General features: G+C 49.8%; 1 protein-coding gene across 1 annotated transcript; it reads left to right on the top strand.

The window, feature by feature from the left end:
* Positions 1 to 6,271: 6,271 nt before the first annotated feature.
* Positions 6,272 to 15,088, top strand: LPAR5 (lysophosphatidic acid receptor 5). Its single transcript, XM_039717784.1, has 2 exons — positions 6,272 to 6,474; positions 12,410 to 15,088. The coding sequence occupies exon 2, from the start codon at positions 12,713 to 12,715 to the stop codon at positions 13,868 to 13,870; it is 1,158 nt and encodes a 385-aa protein (XP_039573718.1). The 5' UTR covers positions 6,272 to 6,474; positions 12,410 to 12,712; the 3' UTR covers positions 13,871 to 15,088.
* Positions 15,089 to 17,428: the final 2,340 nt, after the last annotated feature.

Below are 17,428 nucleotides of genomic sequence, written 5' to 3'. Positions count from 1 at the left end.
AGTTTGTAAAGACCTGCAAGATAGTCAAGGCCTTTGACCAAATACCACCATGCCCTCTAAACCATATTGCAAAGCGCCACTTGTTTCCCACTTGGGAGCCTGGTGGTGATTCCACCACTTCCCTGGAGAACCTGTTCCAATGCCTGACCACCCTTTCAATGAAGAAACTTTTTTCCTAATATCTGCCTGAACCTCCCCTGGCGCAGCTTGAAGCCATTTCCTCTTGTCGTGTCGCTGGTTGCCTGAGAGAAGAGATCAACTCCCACCTGGCTGCAGCCTCCTTTCAGGGAGTTCTAGAGAGTCATCAGGGCTCCCACTGAGCCTCCTTTTCTCCAGGCTAAACAACCCCATCTCATTGTGCCACTCCAGACCCTTCACAGGCTTTGTTGCCCTTCTCTGGACACACTCCAGTACCTCAGCGTCTTTATGGAAGTGAAGAGCCCAGAACTGGACACAGCACTCGAGGTGTGGCCTCACCAGTGCAGAACACAAGAAGACAATCCCTGCCCTGCTCCTGCTGCCACACTATTGCTGATCCAGGCTAGGTGCCATTGGCCTTTTTGGCCACCTGGGCACGGCTGGCTCATGTTCAGCTGCTGTCACCAGCACCCCCAGGTCCTTTTCCTCTGGGCAGCTTCCCAGCCACTCTGCCCCCAGCCTGTGCTGCTGCCTGGGGTTGTTGTGACTGACAAGCAGAACCTGGAACTTGGCCTTACTGAACCTCACACAATTGGCCTCAGCCCATCAATCCAGCCTGTCCAGACCTTCTGAAGAACCTTCCTGCCCTCCAGCAGCCAACACTCCCACCCAGCTTGGTGTGTCCTGCAAACTGACTGAGGGAGCCCTGGATCCCCTCATCCAGATCATTGCTAAAGTTTTCACACAGGACTGGGAGCCCTGGGGAGCCCCACTGGTGACCAGCTGGATGCAACTCCACCCTCCACCGCTCTCTGGGCTCAGCCACACAGCCAGTTCTTAGCCCAGCAAAGAATGCACTGCTCAGGCCATGGGCTGCCAGCTTCTCCCGGAGAATGCTGTGGGAACTGGTGCCAAAGGCTTTACTGAAGTCCAGGTAGAAGATAACATGCACAGCCTTTCCCTCATCCCTAGGCGGGTCACCTGGTCATAAAAGGAGACCAGGTTGGTCAAGCAGGACCTGCCTTTTATGAGCCCATCCAGGCTAGGGCCGATTCCCTGGTAGCGCTGTGTGATTGCACTTAGGATAGCTTGTTCCATAACATTCCCTGGCACTGAGATCAGACTGAATGAGGGGAGCCTCACTGTGGCAGCTACTGGAACTCCTCTTGGAAACATGTCTCCAGCCAAAGGAGCAGCTGAGCACTGGAAAAGGCATTTATTGCATGTCCAGAGACTGGGGAGGGACCAGAGACAGGGACTGTCCTGATCCCAAACACAGCATGTGAGCAAGAAGCTTTTGTGTGCCCATCAATCCAGCCTGTCCAGACCCTCGGAAGAACCTTCCTGCCCTCCAGCACCTCCCATGTGCTGATGTTCCCCCAACACCGCCCATGGGGCTGGAGATCGGGGCCGGAAAGGGGAAAGGAAAGGGCAAAAGTGTCTTTTTAATCCAGCCCATTATGGACAGAAGGAGATGCACTCTGTGGGAAACAAGATGGTTTGGGTCTGTTAGATACAGAGAGAGGGATGGGGAGCTGTTCTGACCTGGAGGGCTGTGGGGAGGGGAACAGATCTGGCCAGAGTGGAGGATGTTCAAGGGACCAGATCTGACTGCGGCCCTGCAGATGTCTGCCTTTATTGAAGCGAGGCTGGAGGGGCAGGGAGGCCCTTCGGAACAGAACACACTAAATTATTTCCTGACCCATAGCTGGGATCTGTGCAGAAAAGGAGACTGCACAGAATTGAGTAGGGGAGGCTGGGACTCCCCTCCACACAGGCAGGAGCCGGCTCAGGGTGATCAGCACAGTGCTGGGCTAGGAAAGGCAGCAGGATGCAGACTGCTCTGGGAGCCCCTGGCTGCCCTGAGGTGCCTGTTGGGGTGCGGGGCTGGACTGAGCTCTGCTGAGCCAGGGAGAAGCCCTGCAGCCAGCCCTTGGTCCTGCCCGTACCTTCCTCCCTCATTGCTGGGCAGATTCATGAGCGCTCGGCTGGAGGAGACACCGCGGCTCCTCTCAGGGCTGTCCATGAAGGCCTGAGAGAACACAATCCTATAAAACAGGTTCTCATCAGAGCAGCCTGACCACTGGAAACCTGCAGAGGGAAGGCAGCCTTGTGACAAGGAAAGAGAAGCCCTGAGAGGGTCTCCCAAAGCCCTGTGGAGAATGAAAGCGTCTCCTTTTCCGGCCTGTCTCCCCCAGCTGCAGGCACGGCTCACAGCAAAAGCAATGCCAACAGCCGGGATGGCGTGGATGAAAGCACACTCCCGTGTGCCCGCAGTGGGACAAGAAGTGGCACCAGTCTGCAGAGGGCAAAGGCACTTATAGGGCAGAGCGTGGGAAAAGAGGCTGTCACTGCATGCAGGAAGGATGGAGACTGCTCGGGAGAAATACATGTCAGGATGTTCACCCAGTGCAGCTGTTCCCAAGGCTGGGAGTCAGTAAGTGCCATGGCTCTGTGGCAGGGTAGGTGGCAGGGTCATTGAAAAATTTACCAGTCTGCAGAGGTGGCACCCAGTGTGGTCCAATGGGACCAAAAAGCCAAATGTGGCCAAACGGGAAGAAGTTTCTCCAGAATGCTTGTGTGTGTGAGAGCATTCAGTTGAGTTTGCTCTGTTCTGATACTTTAGCATGTGGAAGCAGGCACTGGCCACTCTGGGGATGGGTCCAGTGCAGCCCTTGCACACTAGCCCAGAAAGGCTGATGTGTCAAGGGGACAGTGGGCATACTGGAGGGACACCATGCCAAGCCTGCCCTCGCTGACCTTGGACGGTGGCCTTGCCGAAGACCTGCAGCCCCTGCAGGGTGGAGCAGTTCCAGCAGTGAGAGGGAAACTGGCACTGGCACTCGAGGACAGCCAGCTCCACACCTCACTTCGCCGCCTCCATGGTTTTCACTGCCACCAGCAAACACGGACCTGCTCTTCCTCCAGCCCCATCAGGCCACCACAGCCCCTTCCTGCAGGGAAGTCTGCTTGGCCAGGGACCTGTGGGGCAGGGCAGAGGTTCAGTTGCAGATGGGCTAGAGCCAGAGCCTCACCTCTGCAGCACTAACCCTCTCTAGCCATGTCTTAGAGCAGAAATGGTGCAGGGAAGGGGGCTGTGGCCACGTTGTCTGTGAATTGGACATTCCTGCTGCCCGTTCTGGTCTGCACCTCTTCAGCCTTACCATCCCTCTCCCTCCATTCTCCCAGAGATGCCCCTTCAGCTTTTTGGTTGCCCAGATTCCTTCTTCCACCCTGTTCTCACCCTATTTTCTAGGAGACAGCACCTCCCTAGGTGGCTGTCCAAACCAGACAATACAAGCACAAAGCATACTTACAGCCAGGTCACAGCAGTGATGTGCTGCACGTGGATCAGCATCAGATGCAGCCACACCGGCCAAAACTTCACCACCTTCAACTCCAGAGCTGCAGCTGCCTGAATCCCCTTCTGTGGCTTTCCACAGCCTCTGCCCAACAGTGGCTTTCACATCAGCTCCAGCTCAGCACTGCAAAGCAGGAGGAGCCCCAGCCCTGGGCAGTGACCATGGGCTGTCCAGGTGTGTCTGCCAGCATCAGAGACCCTGCAGCCTGCAGAACCCTGCTGGGCTGGCCCTGCGAGGTCACCCACACCAGTGCCACAGCTTGGGCAGCATGGTGGGAGAGCTCTGAGCTAGGCTCTGGGGTGGGCATCCATCACAGGGAGCTCACACGGCTGGGGAGGGGACAGCGTCTGTGTCACACCCTCTCCTGTGCCATCCTGTCAGGAGATGTGTGGTTGCCTTCCTCCACAGTCCAGTCACTTCCTCAGCAGGAGGCAGCCCAAGACCCGCTCAGCAGCAGACAGAGTCTTCCACACAAGAAGAGCCAGAAGCACCAAGCAACTGCTGCCAGACCCACCAGCTCTTCACTGCTTTGTCACCAGACCTTTTGGGGACACAGAGAGTTTCCCTGCAGTGACAGCTCATGGGAGCAGAGAGGGGAAGACCTGCTGCCTCCCTCATCCACATCCACTGTTCTTGAAGACACTCCCTCATCTGCCTCCTCCAGGCTGGAGATTGTTCTTTTCTACCCTGCAGCCCACGTAGCTGCAGCAAACAGACACAGCCCAGCTGCTCCCTGCCTCTCTTAACTCTTCCCTGGCAGGTCTCCCTTCACCTCCCTCATTTTCTTCCCCATGGTCTGTCCTTCCCCATGATCAGCCCTTGCCCTTCTCCTAGGAGGCACAACAAGGTGGCTGCCCCCCTTCTCACTGGGCACCCCTTTCCTAAGAGCCCCTGGGAGCCCAGGAAAATGTGAGCTGTGTGACCAGGGAGCTGACATGTCCCGGGACAAAGGACTGCCATTTTCCCCAGCCAACCTGGGAAGTCCCAGGTGTTCCCACCACCTTGGAAGGTAAAACTCCTCTGCAGCCACAAGTTTCTGCTTTTCCTGTCTGAATCATTCAGAAAGTGAAGCAGGGCTTCCATAAAGGGATTCACCCCTTTGCTCTCCCATATTTTGCTGCACAAAGAAGTCTGAAGAGCACTGTGGTTCATCAGTCATCCTTTCAGACCTGAGCAGCCTCTCTCTTGTAGCGTGCATTTCACCTCTTTCCTTGCCTTCCCAGCTGCCTGCATCCCTTCTCCTGCTGGGTTCCTTGCTCCTACTTTCTGGAGCCCGCACTGCGGGGTGGCAGGCATGTTGGGATTTGCAGCATCAGGGTGTAGCCTCCAACACACACCCCAGTAATCTGGTCTTACCTGCTGCTCGCTCAGACAGCGGTGAGGAAACGCCGGGGGTTGAGCTGCTCTTCCCCACGAGCTGAGGCTCCAAGAGACAGCGAGGGGCAGATGTGTGAGCCCACCCGGCTGAGGGGACACAGAGCTCCTGGGCTGGGGCTCCGAGATCCGGGGAGGTGAGTGAACTTGGCTGGGTGAGGATGCTGTGGGGCTCATGGGCCGGGCTGGCTGCCATTGTGTCCTTGTCTTCTCACACATGGAAAAGCCAGGACTGCCGGGCTCAGCCAGGTGTGTGCTCATGTGTGTGAGGGGTGAGGGCTGCAGGGGGAGGGGGGAGTTCCTAGAGGATGTGTCAGACACTCCTTAGGCAAAGGACACCCCCTGTGGCATATCTGTAAGCTTTTATCAGTAACAACACCTTGATGGGAACTGAAGAGACACAAAAAGCCATGAGAACAAAGATCCCAGCAACTAGCAAGTGAGAAAAGGGGTCTGGTTAAAAAAGAGAGGCACTGAGAAGAAGCAGGGTGAGCTCAGTGGTTCGGGTGCTATTGTGCCCTCCAAGGATTTATGATCAGCAGGAGCATATATATCCCTTGGTGTGTCATTCCCTGAATGGGGAGTCGGTAACAGCAGAACAAGGGAGGCAGGGAATGAGAAAATCAAACACCAGCAGGCAAGGGCTGCAGAGAAAGGGAGCCCACAGCAGCTTCCCAGGACAGCTGTTCTTGGGGCAGGACGACAGTGGGATTAGGAGTGTCGCCATGACTTGTGTCTTCTTCCAGGTGTGCTGAGACTGGCAAAGCAGAAATAGGACTCGAAGCAACAGAGTGCCAGATGGGCTCTGCACAAGGGCAGCTCCCTTCCCAGTTACACGTGGCAGTGCCAGGTCACAGATGTGCTGGTAAATCAGCCCTTGTACTTTCATAGCACTCTGCCTCCTGTAGCCTTGAACACCAGGGACTGAGGTTCGTGGCAAACATGCCTTTGCTTGCCACAGATAATGACACCTCTCCGGAGCCTGGTTCTTTTTGGGATCCTGCCACATGCCAGCAATGCACAGCTGGGCCCCCGGGCAGGAGTTCAATCCCAAAGCCCCCTAGACCACGGGAGTGACAGGACTCCAAGTCTTTGTGCAGGCTAGCAATTAAATCAACTTGGCTCTCACTTCCCATATTTCACTTCTACCTCCTGTTTAGCAATATTTTGGGGAGAGGGACGTTTTATTTCCCCTCTGTCAGTCCTGGGGGTGGCTGAGTTAGCAAGACAAGCACATATTTGGCACTATGACCCAGAGCAGGTATTCTCAGTTGCAAGGACACCTGGGTACTGCTTCTTTCATGATTGCGTTTGCTGTTGTAGGATGTGGTTTAGCTTATCAGCCCTTGATAACAAAGTTCATGCTTTGTAGCCAGGCAGAAGTGCATCAGGAAGTGAGAAAGGAGAAGAGACATACTGCAGCATGCCAGATGTAGAATCAGCCGCAGCACGGTAGGGGACAGCTGTGATTTGGATGAAGAGCCCGCCTGGTTCTGTTTCAGTCCAAGCTGCTTTGTGGGTTTGGGGCCCGGATCGAGACCTCTGCAGAAGGAGCAGCAAGCCAGCCGGCATCCACACTTGGCTCTTCTCCAGCAGTGAGGTAAGGCAGCGGGCACATCTGGAAGCCGGATGGTCTGGCACCTTGGGCAGCGGTCCCCGAGCGCTGCTGCCCTGTGCTGCCAGGCACTGCGGCACATCTGCCCCAGGTCAGTGGCCCCGTGGACCTGGGGGTGCAAGGCACATCTCTGTATTTGCTCAGACTGAGGCTTTCCTTGGGATCCTGTGATACTGAAAGCACGGGCAGCCTGCAGAGCTTACTTGCCAAGGTGCCCACCGTGGCAGCCCTCTTCCACGGGACTCTCAGGAGGTGAAGAGGGGTAGTATCTCTAAGGAGGAGGCAATAGCAGTGTGATCAAACCTCATGAGTTAAATACAAAGGTCTCAGCTTTTATATCATGTGTCTCTCTTTAACAACAAGCCATCCTAAGGCTTTAATGTCTTCGCAAAATCTAACCAAATCCTCACAAAAAACTAATTTGTTGCGTAGAAAAACACATGAAAAGTGGGGCTTGAATATCACCTACAGCAGGTAAAAAGCACCCACATTTATTAAAAAAAATATATCTCCAATTTCTAGAGTAAAGTCGGGTATGTTTTCTGAGGTTTGACACATTTTTGTTGTTTCCTCTTTGATTTCAGAACGAGTAAGCGAGCTCATGCAGTTTGTGTTTTAAGTTCTGCACCCCAATGCCACATTTGCTCTCTGCATTCTCACAGGAGCCACAAAACTCCCCATGGTTTTAGTGGAAAGCCACTAACAAGAAACACTGACCCTGCAGCATCCTCATTAGTATTTTTTCATCTCTCTTTTTCCACCTCATTTTTCAGCCCCATACTCAGATTCTTCATCATTTTTGTAGTGCTTGGAGGCCATGACTCCTAGTGAGACAGGAGAGAGAGGATTGTCAGGACCAGGCAGCAAGGTGCCAGGCACACATCCCATGTCAGGGCATGCCTGCCTGTCCTAGACCTAAAGTATATTTAGGGCTTCTCACCCAACAAATGAAAAAAATCAAAATCCCACTAATTTTGGAAGTCACAGTCTTGGAAGTTGATGGTATTCAGGGGCTCAAATAAGAGGCAAAATATGCTTTTTCCACCTCCTGGGACACATAAGGTCAGTCACCAAAGAGAAAGTTTCTTCAGGATTTAAATAGGGCATCTTGTTGTGAGGAGGGGGGTTATTCAGCTGTGGTACCACTGCCTCCTTACACAGAGGGTGGCTTGAGATCTCTTGGCAGCTTTTGTGCAGAGCAATGAGTACTTGGGGTTCTTTTGGAGGCAGCCACAAGGAACATGCCTTTTGACTCTCAGACATTAACCAGCAAGGATAATCAGTCTCCCTGCTGCCAGCCTGCTTTACCTACCCATAGCTTTCCTTTTCAGAGAGGGACAGTCAAAGCAGAACCTCCAAAGCTCACTGGAGAAACTCTCCACACCTACAACTTTATCTTTGCAATGACTGTGTCTGCATACATCTCCTTTCTCATGTGTCTTGGTCACTGTATCTGTTATGGCAAGTCTGGGACTATGAGCTCAGCTTCCATACCAGCACCACAGCAGACTCTTTCTTCTGTGTTTCCATCTACCCACTAGAAAAAATCCCCTCAAAACCCCAGTCTATTTTCTGCTCTCAGTGATCTTTGCTGCCAGTTCAGAACTGTTGAAGGCTGAAAGGCTGGAGTATGTAAGGCAAGACCACTCAGAAAAGAAAGAAAACCTGATGGAGAGTAAAAAAATGAAGAGGTCTCTTTCATTGGTATTTATGTAGTTATGGAAGCCTGGGAGATTTCCACAGCAGAAACTTTCTTTATGGGAAGTTCATAAAAGAACTTCTGGTCAAAACAGTAGTAGGATCAACCACGGAGCAGCAAGATGAAGGAAAGAGTGTCTAAAACCACACGGCTCCTACCCCAGAGGTCATAAATAACTGAAGGGTGGAAGACCTGACTAATTGTGCCATAGAAACCTTTGCTTAAAGCAGCTCTTAAAGGCAGACTCAATTTAAGAAAAGGCACTTGGGGGGTTTCAGACCAGGGAGCTTGATGGTTTTGCTGAACAAATTAGTAGAAGCTATAATAAAGAAAAAAATCAATTGGCATGCGGTCACATCTAATTACTGGGGAAAAGTCATCATGCCTTTTATAAAGAGATGCTGTTCCCACAGTTCTTCCTTAAAGGGCTCAATAAGCATGTGAACAGTGGCCCATGTGGTTTTCCAGAAGGCTTTCAAAGGCGGTCTCACCAATGGTACTTAAAAAAAATGTAAAGAAAATGTTCCTGCCTGGATAAAAAGTGCCTAAAAGAAGGGACAGAGAATGAAGGTTGTTTTTCTCAGTGGAGTTGTCAGACACCTGTGCTGGGGTTTGGACTGTTTGACTTATTCATGAGGGATGAATAATAAAATAACAAATCTATTGGAGACATAAAATTATTCAAGTTTAAAAAGATGAAGTTTGCCTGCGAAAAACTGCAGAGCTTAAGAGAAGTGTGAGTGACTGGACTTAAACTAACAGCTGAAATTTTATCTAGTGAAGTGATGGGAAAAAGCAAACTGAACTGGCCATTACCACTTGCAAATGAGATCTACACCTACGCAGCTCAGTGCATCCACACTATCAGCACTGCATGTTTTCAGCACCCCAGCACAGGCTCACAAAGGCTGCAGCAGAAGTGGAAAAGTGCTGAGAAGGGCAACAAGGATGTTCAAAAGTACAGAACAGCTTCTCTACAAGGAAAAACTATGAAGACAAGGACCCTTTAGCCTAAAAAAAAAAAAAAACAAAAACAAAACCAAAACAAACAAACAAAACAAAACAAAAAAAAGTTGCTGAGTGGGAATGTGGTAGATATTTACAATATTATCAGCCATGAAATGAAGGTGGATAGGGATGGGTTTTGCCCTGTCTGTTCCAGCACTAAAGCTAATAATTGAATCTAGCAGATGATGAATCAGAGATGGTTATATGAAGTGATTCTTCATCTGAGGCACAAGTAAGCTGTGGAACTCCTTGGCACTCCTGGCACTGGATAATGTAGATGGTAAATTTTACATCAACTCAAAAAAATGACTGAAAAAACCACAATGAAATAGAAGTTCCCTGAGGCCTACTGAGTACAACTAGGTCACCTGTGGCTCAAGAAATTCCTGGGCTACAATTTGTTCTGGAAGCAGGAAGACAACTTGAGGCAGTGTAACTGCATGATTGTACTGTTGTTAACATAATCCCTTCACCCTCACAGTTTGAGATGGAATATTAGTGGTAGAAAGCCTGACACACCATGGACTGTGCTTACATATTATAATCTCTAGATCTGTTAATTGAGTACCTCAGGAAAGCCTGAAAAAAACCACATTGTCTGTAGAGATAAGTCCTTTTCACCTGACATCTGGCTTGTCTGAGTACATGTGTTACAGCAGGTCATGGTCACTCACTAAATCACAGTCTCAATAACTTTGTTTCCATCAGGATAAAGGTCTGACCAGTCTGCTATTCATTTCAGGGTGTTTGCTCCAGCAAAAGCTGACATATTCTCCTAGAATTACAGAATCACAGAATATACTGATTTGGAAGGGACCCATGAGGATCATCAAGGATCATCAAGCCCAACTCCTGGCCCTGCACAGGACATCCCAAGAATCATACCCTGTGCTTGAGAGCATTGTCCAAACACTTCTTGAACTCTGTCAGGCCTGGTGCTGTGACCACTGCCCTGGGGAGCCTGTTCCAGTGCTCAGCCACCCTCTGGGTGATGAACCTTCTTCTAATATTGAACCCAAATCTCCCCTGATAAAACTCCAGGCCATTCCTTTGGAGCCTGTCACTGGTCAGCACAGAGATCAGTGCCTGCCCCTCCCCTTCCCCTCTTGAGGAAGTTGTAGACCACAATGAGCTCTCTCCTCAGTCTCCTGTTCTCCAAGCAAACAGACCAAGTGACCTCAGCTGCCCCTCGCACAGTTTCTCCTCAAAGTCCTTCACCATCCTCATGGCCCTCCTTTGCACAGTCTCTAAATGTCTCTTTTATAGTGCCCAAAACTGCACACAGGACTCCAGGTGAGGCTGCACCACTGCAAAGCAGAGCAGGACAATCATCTCCTTTGACCACTGATGATGCTCCTCCTTGAGATTTTTTGAAGCATGAAACCAACAACATTCTTGCACTTTTGCCTTGTCAGCTTATTTTATACTCCAAACTTGCACAAGAATTCATGCAAAGTATTCATCCACCAGGAAGGGTAGAATCCACTCAGATATAGCTTGATAAACCAGTAGAAGTTTCCCTAAGAAACCTGTTTTGGTGATGGACCTGCACAACAACACAAAAGGATGGGCAAGTTGGTAGCTGTCTACACTCTTGTATTAGGTTTCCACTTCCATTGTTTAACATGTTGTTAGCAGAATGATTCTCTTCCTCCCTGTGAGGTCAGCACACGGTTCTGTGTGCAGCAGATTCTCTCTGGATCTGTGCCTTGACACACAATGCCATCCAGAAGGTCTGACATGCATGACATGCCTGTCAAGTTGCCGAGTAATATCAACTTCATGTAAAGATGTTCTCTAGATAGAAAATTCCACTTTCCTTCTGAAGTAAATCACAGTCTACATGGACTCTTATGAGGGTCCCTGCAAACAACTGTGGGGAACTGTGTAACCCAATCCCTGCTCCAGTGTGAGTCCCCTCCACAGAGTGCAGTCCTTCAGGAACAGAGTGCTCCAGCATGGGTTGACCATGGTCTTCTCCAGGGGCAACAGGGGAATCTTTGCTCCAGTGCCTGGAGCACCTCATTCCCCTCCTTCACTGACCTTGGTGTCTGCAGCAGGGCTGTTTCTATCACATATCTCACTTTCCTTCACTGCCTGCAATTGCTGCCTCACAGTAGCTTTTTCCCTTTCATTATCCCAGAGGTGCCATCACGTATGGGCTCAGCCTTGGCCAGTAGCAGGTCCCTCCTGGCACTGGCTATATCAGACACAGAAGAAATTCCTAGCACACTCTCACAGAACCACACCTATAGCTCTCCCAGCTGCCAAAACCTTGCCGTGCAAACTCCAATGCTGCTGTTATATCACCTGGAGCCTTCTCTTGTCCAGCTGAACAAGACCAGTTCCCTCAGCAGCTCCTCATGGCACAAGTGCTCCAGCCCCCAGACCATTTTGGTGGCCTTCCACTGGGCTCACTCCAGCTGATCAGTGTTTGGACAGTGCTGCTAGTTAGTACCCAGAGTGGTTACTAGCCTCACACTGCTTTGAAGTTTGTCCCCATGAATCCCATGGCACATCCTTTTTTATTGTGTTCCCCTCTGTGGCTGTGCTCTCTGTTTCTGGGATATGGGCTGCTTCAAGCAGCAGAATGAGGACATACAATCCAAAGAAGCACCACTGGTCCCATGCAAGTAAGGACACCAAAGGAACTGTATGAATGTAAGAAACATAAGGACCTTGGAGTCACTGGAACTGAGGTCTGTGTGTGTTGTTTTACGTAAGAAAAGGAGCTTGGGTGGAGTCAGGTCTAACTGTACTGTAATTTTTTTTATCTGAAGTGGATGTACAAAGTCCTTTTTCTCTGATATAAAACAGTATTGTGCCATTTTTATTTCAAGTTCCTTCCAGTCAGCATTTTTCCTTCAAAACACTGCTCTCTTCTTTTTCTTTCTCTTTCTCTGGAGCTGCCTCAACTGCTTGCCGTGTGTGCTTGTGGTGTCCCTTTCTTGTATTCATGTGTTCTCAGCAGTGATCAAAGCCAAGTGCATTTTCTGGGGCTGAGTGATAAATGATTCTGTGCAACAACCACCTTCTCTGTGCTCTGTCTTCTTCTGCCATGTAATTATTCACATTTCTAGTGTCCATTTTCCCTCATCCTCTGGTTTCTTTGTGAGTTCTTACTGCAGAAGCCACCATGGTGGGATTTTAACATTTCAAGAGATTTCCTCCTCCAACTTAAACTCTTATGTTTTGGTCTCCCACTCTGACCAGGAATTGTACTGACAGCTGGCAATGATCCTCCATCACCTTGTCACCTCATAACCACTGGAAAGAATTGCTGAACTGGGGGCAGAAGCAGACTTCACATTACCATCCGTGCCAGATGACCACAGACCAGCAATCCAAAGCAGTGCCAGCCAAGAGAGATATTGCTCATCTACCTCCCAGCAGCAGGTGACAGGAATGACCTGCCCGTGGCTCCTCAGAGGGGAACGACTTCCCTCAGCACTTTTCTTTGTGCCTCCTTAGCCCATCACCAGGCTCAGCCATCTCTGCGAGAGCATTCCCTGACCCATGCTGGGCATGTCAGCATCCAATACATCCAATACATCCAATACATCCAATACATCCAATACATCCCAGACATGCAAGGATTACACCTTCAACCACCACCTCCTCATGCCTGGCTACACCCTGATATTCATCACAGGTTTGATACTCAATGTGGTAGCCCTGTGGATATTTGTCCGATACCTGCGCCTGAAGTCTGTAGTGATGATCTACATGTTGAACCTGGCCATAAGTGACCTCAGCTTCACACTTTCTCTGCCCATGCGACTCTACTACTATTCCAACCACCACTGGCCCTTTGGTAGCTTCCTGTGCCAGGTCTCTGGCTCAGTCTTCCAGATCAACATGTACGGTAGCTGCCTCTTCCTCATGTGTGTCAACCTGGATCGCTTCGTTGCCATTGTTCACCCGCTTCGCTGGCGGCACCTGCGGCGCCCCAAGGTGGCCAAGCTCCTCTGCTTCGTCGTCTGGGTTGTGATCTTCATGGGCTCCATCCCCACAGCCATAGTCCACAAGCAAAACCACTGTAAAGTAAAAAACCAGACCATTTATCTGTGCTTTGAAAGCTTTAGCGACAACATGTGGCAGAATAACCTCTTCCCCCTGGTAATCCTGGCTGAAATCTTGGGGTTTCTCCTGCCTCTCAGCTCTGTGACATACTGCTCAATCCGCATCTTTCAGGAGCTCTGCCAGCCCAGCCAGACAAAGACCCTGCGACAGCGGAAGACCGTCCGTCTCCTCCTGGTCAATCTGGTCATCTTCATCATCTGCTTCGTGCCCTACAACACTACCCTGGCGGTTTATGGGATGATCAAGGCCCGGGTGATGAAGGTCGAGGAACAAACGCAGGCCTCGGTGCGCCAGGCGTTAATTATAACGATGATGTTTGCCAGCATGAACTGCATGCTGGACCCCTTGGTCTACTACTTCAGCACTGAGGGCTTCCGTAACACCTTCAAGAAATTGCGGCGGGGACAAGCCTGGGACTCAGAGATGGGAACGCTTAAGCATCAGATTGTGGAGTGTAAGTCAGCCCGAGACCACGCTGTGTCTAAAGTAAAACTGTTCCCATCTGAGAACTTTATCCGTCCCAATGAATCCTCACCATCACTTCCTACTGCAGTGTTCCTGAATGGCCCCATTGAGGACTCAGAGATTTAAGCCCAGGAAAGCCATACCATTGCAGAGTCACATATGCAATAACTACAGCAAGCCTGTGGGATGCAGCAAACTGTTTGAGGGAGCACAGCAGACTCTCTGTGGGTGAACGTGATGATGCAAAGCTGAAGGATGAAAGGTTGTTTTGAATAAACAGAGGTGCCTTCGTGACATGGTCATACCTGACTCTTTTGGTACAGGAAACAGAGTGGGGAACAAGGATTTGAAACAAACTTAGTGAGTCTAGGTCTGGCCAGCATGAATTCCTGTAGCAAACCCATCCTGACTGAGTAGCTCCTGGCTGCACTATGGCCTGAGGCAGTTCTGGGGATCAACAGAACACAGATACAGTACTCACTGCTGACAAAGTGAATTTAGCAGTGACTGAGGAAAACCTTTGACCAGCTGTTTCAATCTGAGTCACAGGTCCAGCACAGGACACCTAAATGTGTATCTTAATTTTCCGAAAGAACTGAAGCGTTTAGCAAGCTTTGTTGAGGTCAAGGAGAATAGCTGAGTTTTCAGTAATCTTGCAGAAAATAGGTTCCTAATTATATAGAAAATCACAGACCTTAGCAAAACAATCTTCAGGAGGTATGTCAAATCTGCAGCTGTAAACACACGCACGTGGCACAATGGCTATACATTTACCTAAAGCAAAATGGCTTGGGAAACACTAGCATGCTTTAAAAAACTACATTCCCAATGGCCCCAGAACAAAAGAGAGGATACCAATATTGTCATCGTGTCAGAAGCTCATGCTGATGTTAGTGCTTTGCACTCTCTTGTTGCTGGCCCCTATATAGGATGACTGATTTCAGGTCTGAGTGATTTTCACTGTTGAAAAGGAATGATGTCAGAGAATGAAGCTGTGGTGAGATGTATTTGCTTGCACTGTTTGTACATGCTTTTCCAGGCTGCACTGTATGTGAAAGCCCTATAAATCTCCCCAGAAGCAAGATCAGGCTGTACACAGGCAGTGCCAGAAGCCCCAGTTTTTCACTCCTGCTGATGGCCAAGGGTTGCCTTTCCAATTGCACTACAAAACAGCCTCTCTGTGGCTTCCAGCAGGTCTCAGGCTATTCTGGAGTGGATTCATTACAGTGGTTTGGTTCTGTTTTTCTTAATGTTAAAGGAAAGGTCAGGGAAAGTGACAAGAAATGTAGTCCAGACTGCTAAGGTTTATAGTTTTTAGACTTCTCAATAAGCAATAAATCTGGTTTCAAGTTCCTACCTCATGACTGCTGTGGGAATAAATGTATTGTAATACATCACGGGTTGGTGTTAGGAGATACCATGTTTTAAATCCATTTTTGCAGTCTCCCTTGAAGACCCTCTCTTTTATGAGAGATGACTGCAGAAGCAGGTCTTCAGGAAGACCTGTAGAAGATGACAAGCCTCTCTGCAGAGACATCCTTGTGCCACCCCCTGCCTGTGAGACATATGCCCTGTGTGAGCCAGCTCTGTCCCCTTGCTCAGCCCATGCATCACCAGCACAGCAGCCTTGAAATCCATTGCAGATGAAGAACATTTAATGGTGCCCAAGAGATGCAGGGAGAAAGGTGGAAGAGGGCTTGCAGGGCAGTAGATATTCCTATTTTAAAGGACTGCCATGAATGTGACACAGTGTAACTGGAGAGGAAACAGAGCTGTGTGCATCTCTTCTGTGACCCTTTTGTCCTGGGATTTATGGGATAACGGAGTGATATTACAGCAGATGCACTGCTGCTCATTTTCAAACCTTCTGCCACCTTCATCCTTTCTAGACCCCTTTCCTTGTCCCTGTCCCTCTGGTTCTTTCTTCTTTCCCTAGCGTAATGCACCATGCACCTAAGCATCAATGCAATGCCTTCAGAGCTATGATTTCTTCCCTGCACAGAGAAGTTACTTTTTTCTTTCCTTTTAACTTGGCTGGAGTGCTGTTACAAGTTCACAGAAAGATTTGGGTGGGAAGGGACCTCTGGAGGTCTCTACTGAGGCTGCCTGCTCACAGCAGGCTGCTGGGGGAGGTGAGGGCTGGCAACTCCCTGAAGGAATACAAGAGCTGAGATCCAGGCATGTAACAAGGCAGGCAGGGGAAGAGTCTTAGCCAGCAAGGGAAGGAGACAAAGGCAGGTATAGACAGACAGCCAGGTTCAGCTGGGAATCCAGATCATCACACGAGTCTTAGCCAGCAAGGGAAGGAGACAAAGGCAGACAGCCGGGTTCAGCTGGGAATCCAGATCATCACATAAGCTTGTGGTGATGGGGCAGGTCCAAGGTCAAAGTAAGAAGTCAAGTCAGCATCAGGATTGGGTCTGGAGGCAGGAACCAAGGTGAGCCACAGTCCAGAGATTGCCTGACAAGTCCATCATGACAAGGCAGGTCTTGGGTCAAGCCAAGAAGCCTATCCACGGGTCTAGATCCACAGATTGCATGGTCAGGCACCAGCCAGACTCCTCAGACAGGAGCCAAGGGCAAGTCACCAGCCTAAAAGCATCTCCTGGGGCAGGGGGCCAGTCCTGGCTGAGGCTCCAGCAGAGCTTTCTGGAAACTCTCCCCAAAGTCATCAGAGGGAAGAGGCTGCTCAGCTCCACTGCCTCTGGCCTGTGCCCAGGGTCACACAGCCAAAGCCAGGAGCAGAGAGGATGTACGTGGGACCCAAAGGCAGTTCAGGTTTCTCAGAGCCTTGCCCAGGTGAGCTCTGAGCACCTCCAAGGATGAGGATTCCTCAGCTTGCTGAGGTACCCACAGCAGTGCTGAAACGTGCCCTGGGGAGAGGCTTTTCCTAATGCTCACCAGGACTGTTGCAAGTCATGGCTGTTGTGCCTTCTCAGGGCCACTACGAGCAGAGTGTGGCTCTGTCTTCTCTTGGCAAGCTTGCCAAGAATGAATGAAATGTCAGCTGGCAGATGCCACACCCTCCGAAGAGGCCGCTCCTCTGCTGAAGTTACAGTATCCTCCACAGCACACAACTTCTCAAAAAGCACACCAGAAAACATGATCTTTTCTTGTAGCTTCACTCCTGAAAATAGTGGAACTATTTTTACCTGGAACATTTAATAAATATTCCACCTCCAGCAGAGGAAATTTTAGCTCAAATATTTTGACTAAATTATAAATGACTGCAAAGCTGATCTCCTAATGAATCTCATCAACCGGTTTAACAATAAAGAGGGCTGCTGGTCATGTTACATGCAGCAGAAAAGTTCCTGACTTTGGGGTTCTGAAGGCTTTCCTTAATTGTTACATATAGATAGCTGTGGGCCCAGTGTGGGCTGTTGTGTTTTGTCCTTTGGGTATTCAATCTTTTTCAGCTTGCATTAGTTTTGGTTTTGAGGATTCTAGTCACATGTAATTGCTTTGGATTCTAGAGGGGATTTGGGATATTTTTCATGTTTGACAGAGAGAATGGGTGTTAGCTAAGTTTCTGCTTCCGCATTTTTGCTTTGTAAGCTTCAGGAGTTTTTTATTCCATCACATGGTGATAAGGAATAGCACATGTATGTGCTGTCTTTTAGTGAAATGAGTCATTCACCCTTATCTTGCTTTATGGCTTCTTTTTAGTCAGTGTATAAAAAA

Source organism: Passer montanus, unplaced genomic scaffold (assembly GCF_014805655.1).
Source record: "Passer montanus isolate IOZ18808 unplaced genomic scaffold, ASM1480565v1 scaffold39, whole genome shotgun sequence".
NCBI lineage: Eukaryota > Metazoa > Chordata > Aves > Passeriformes > Passeridae > Passer > Passer montanus.
Note: the sequence above shows the minus strand (reverse complement) of the source record. Positions and strands in the feature narration are given on the sequence as shown.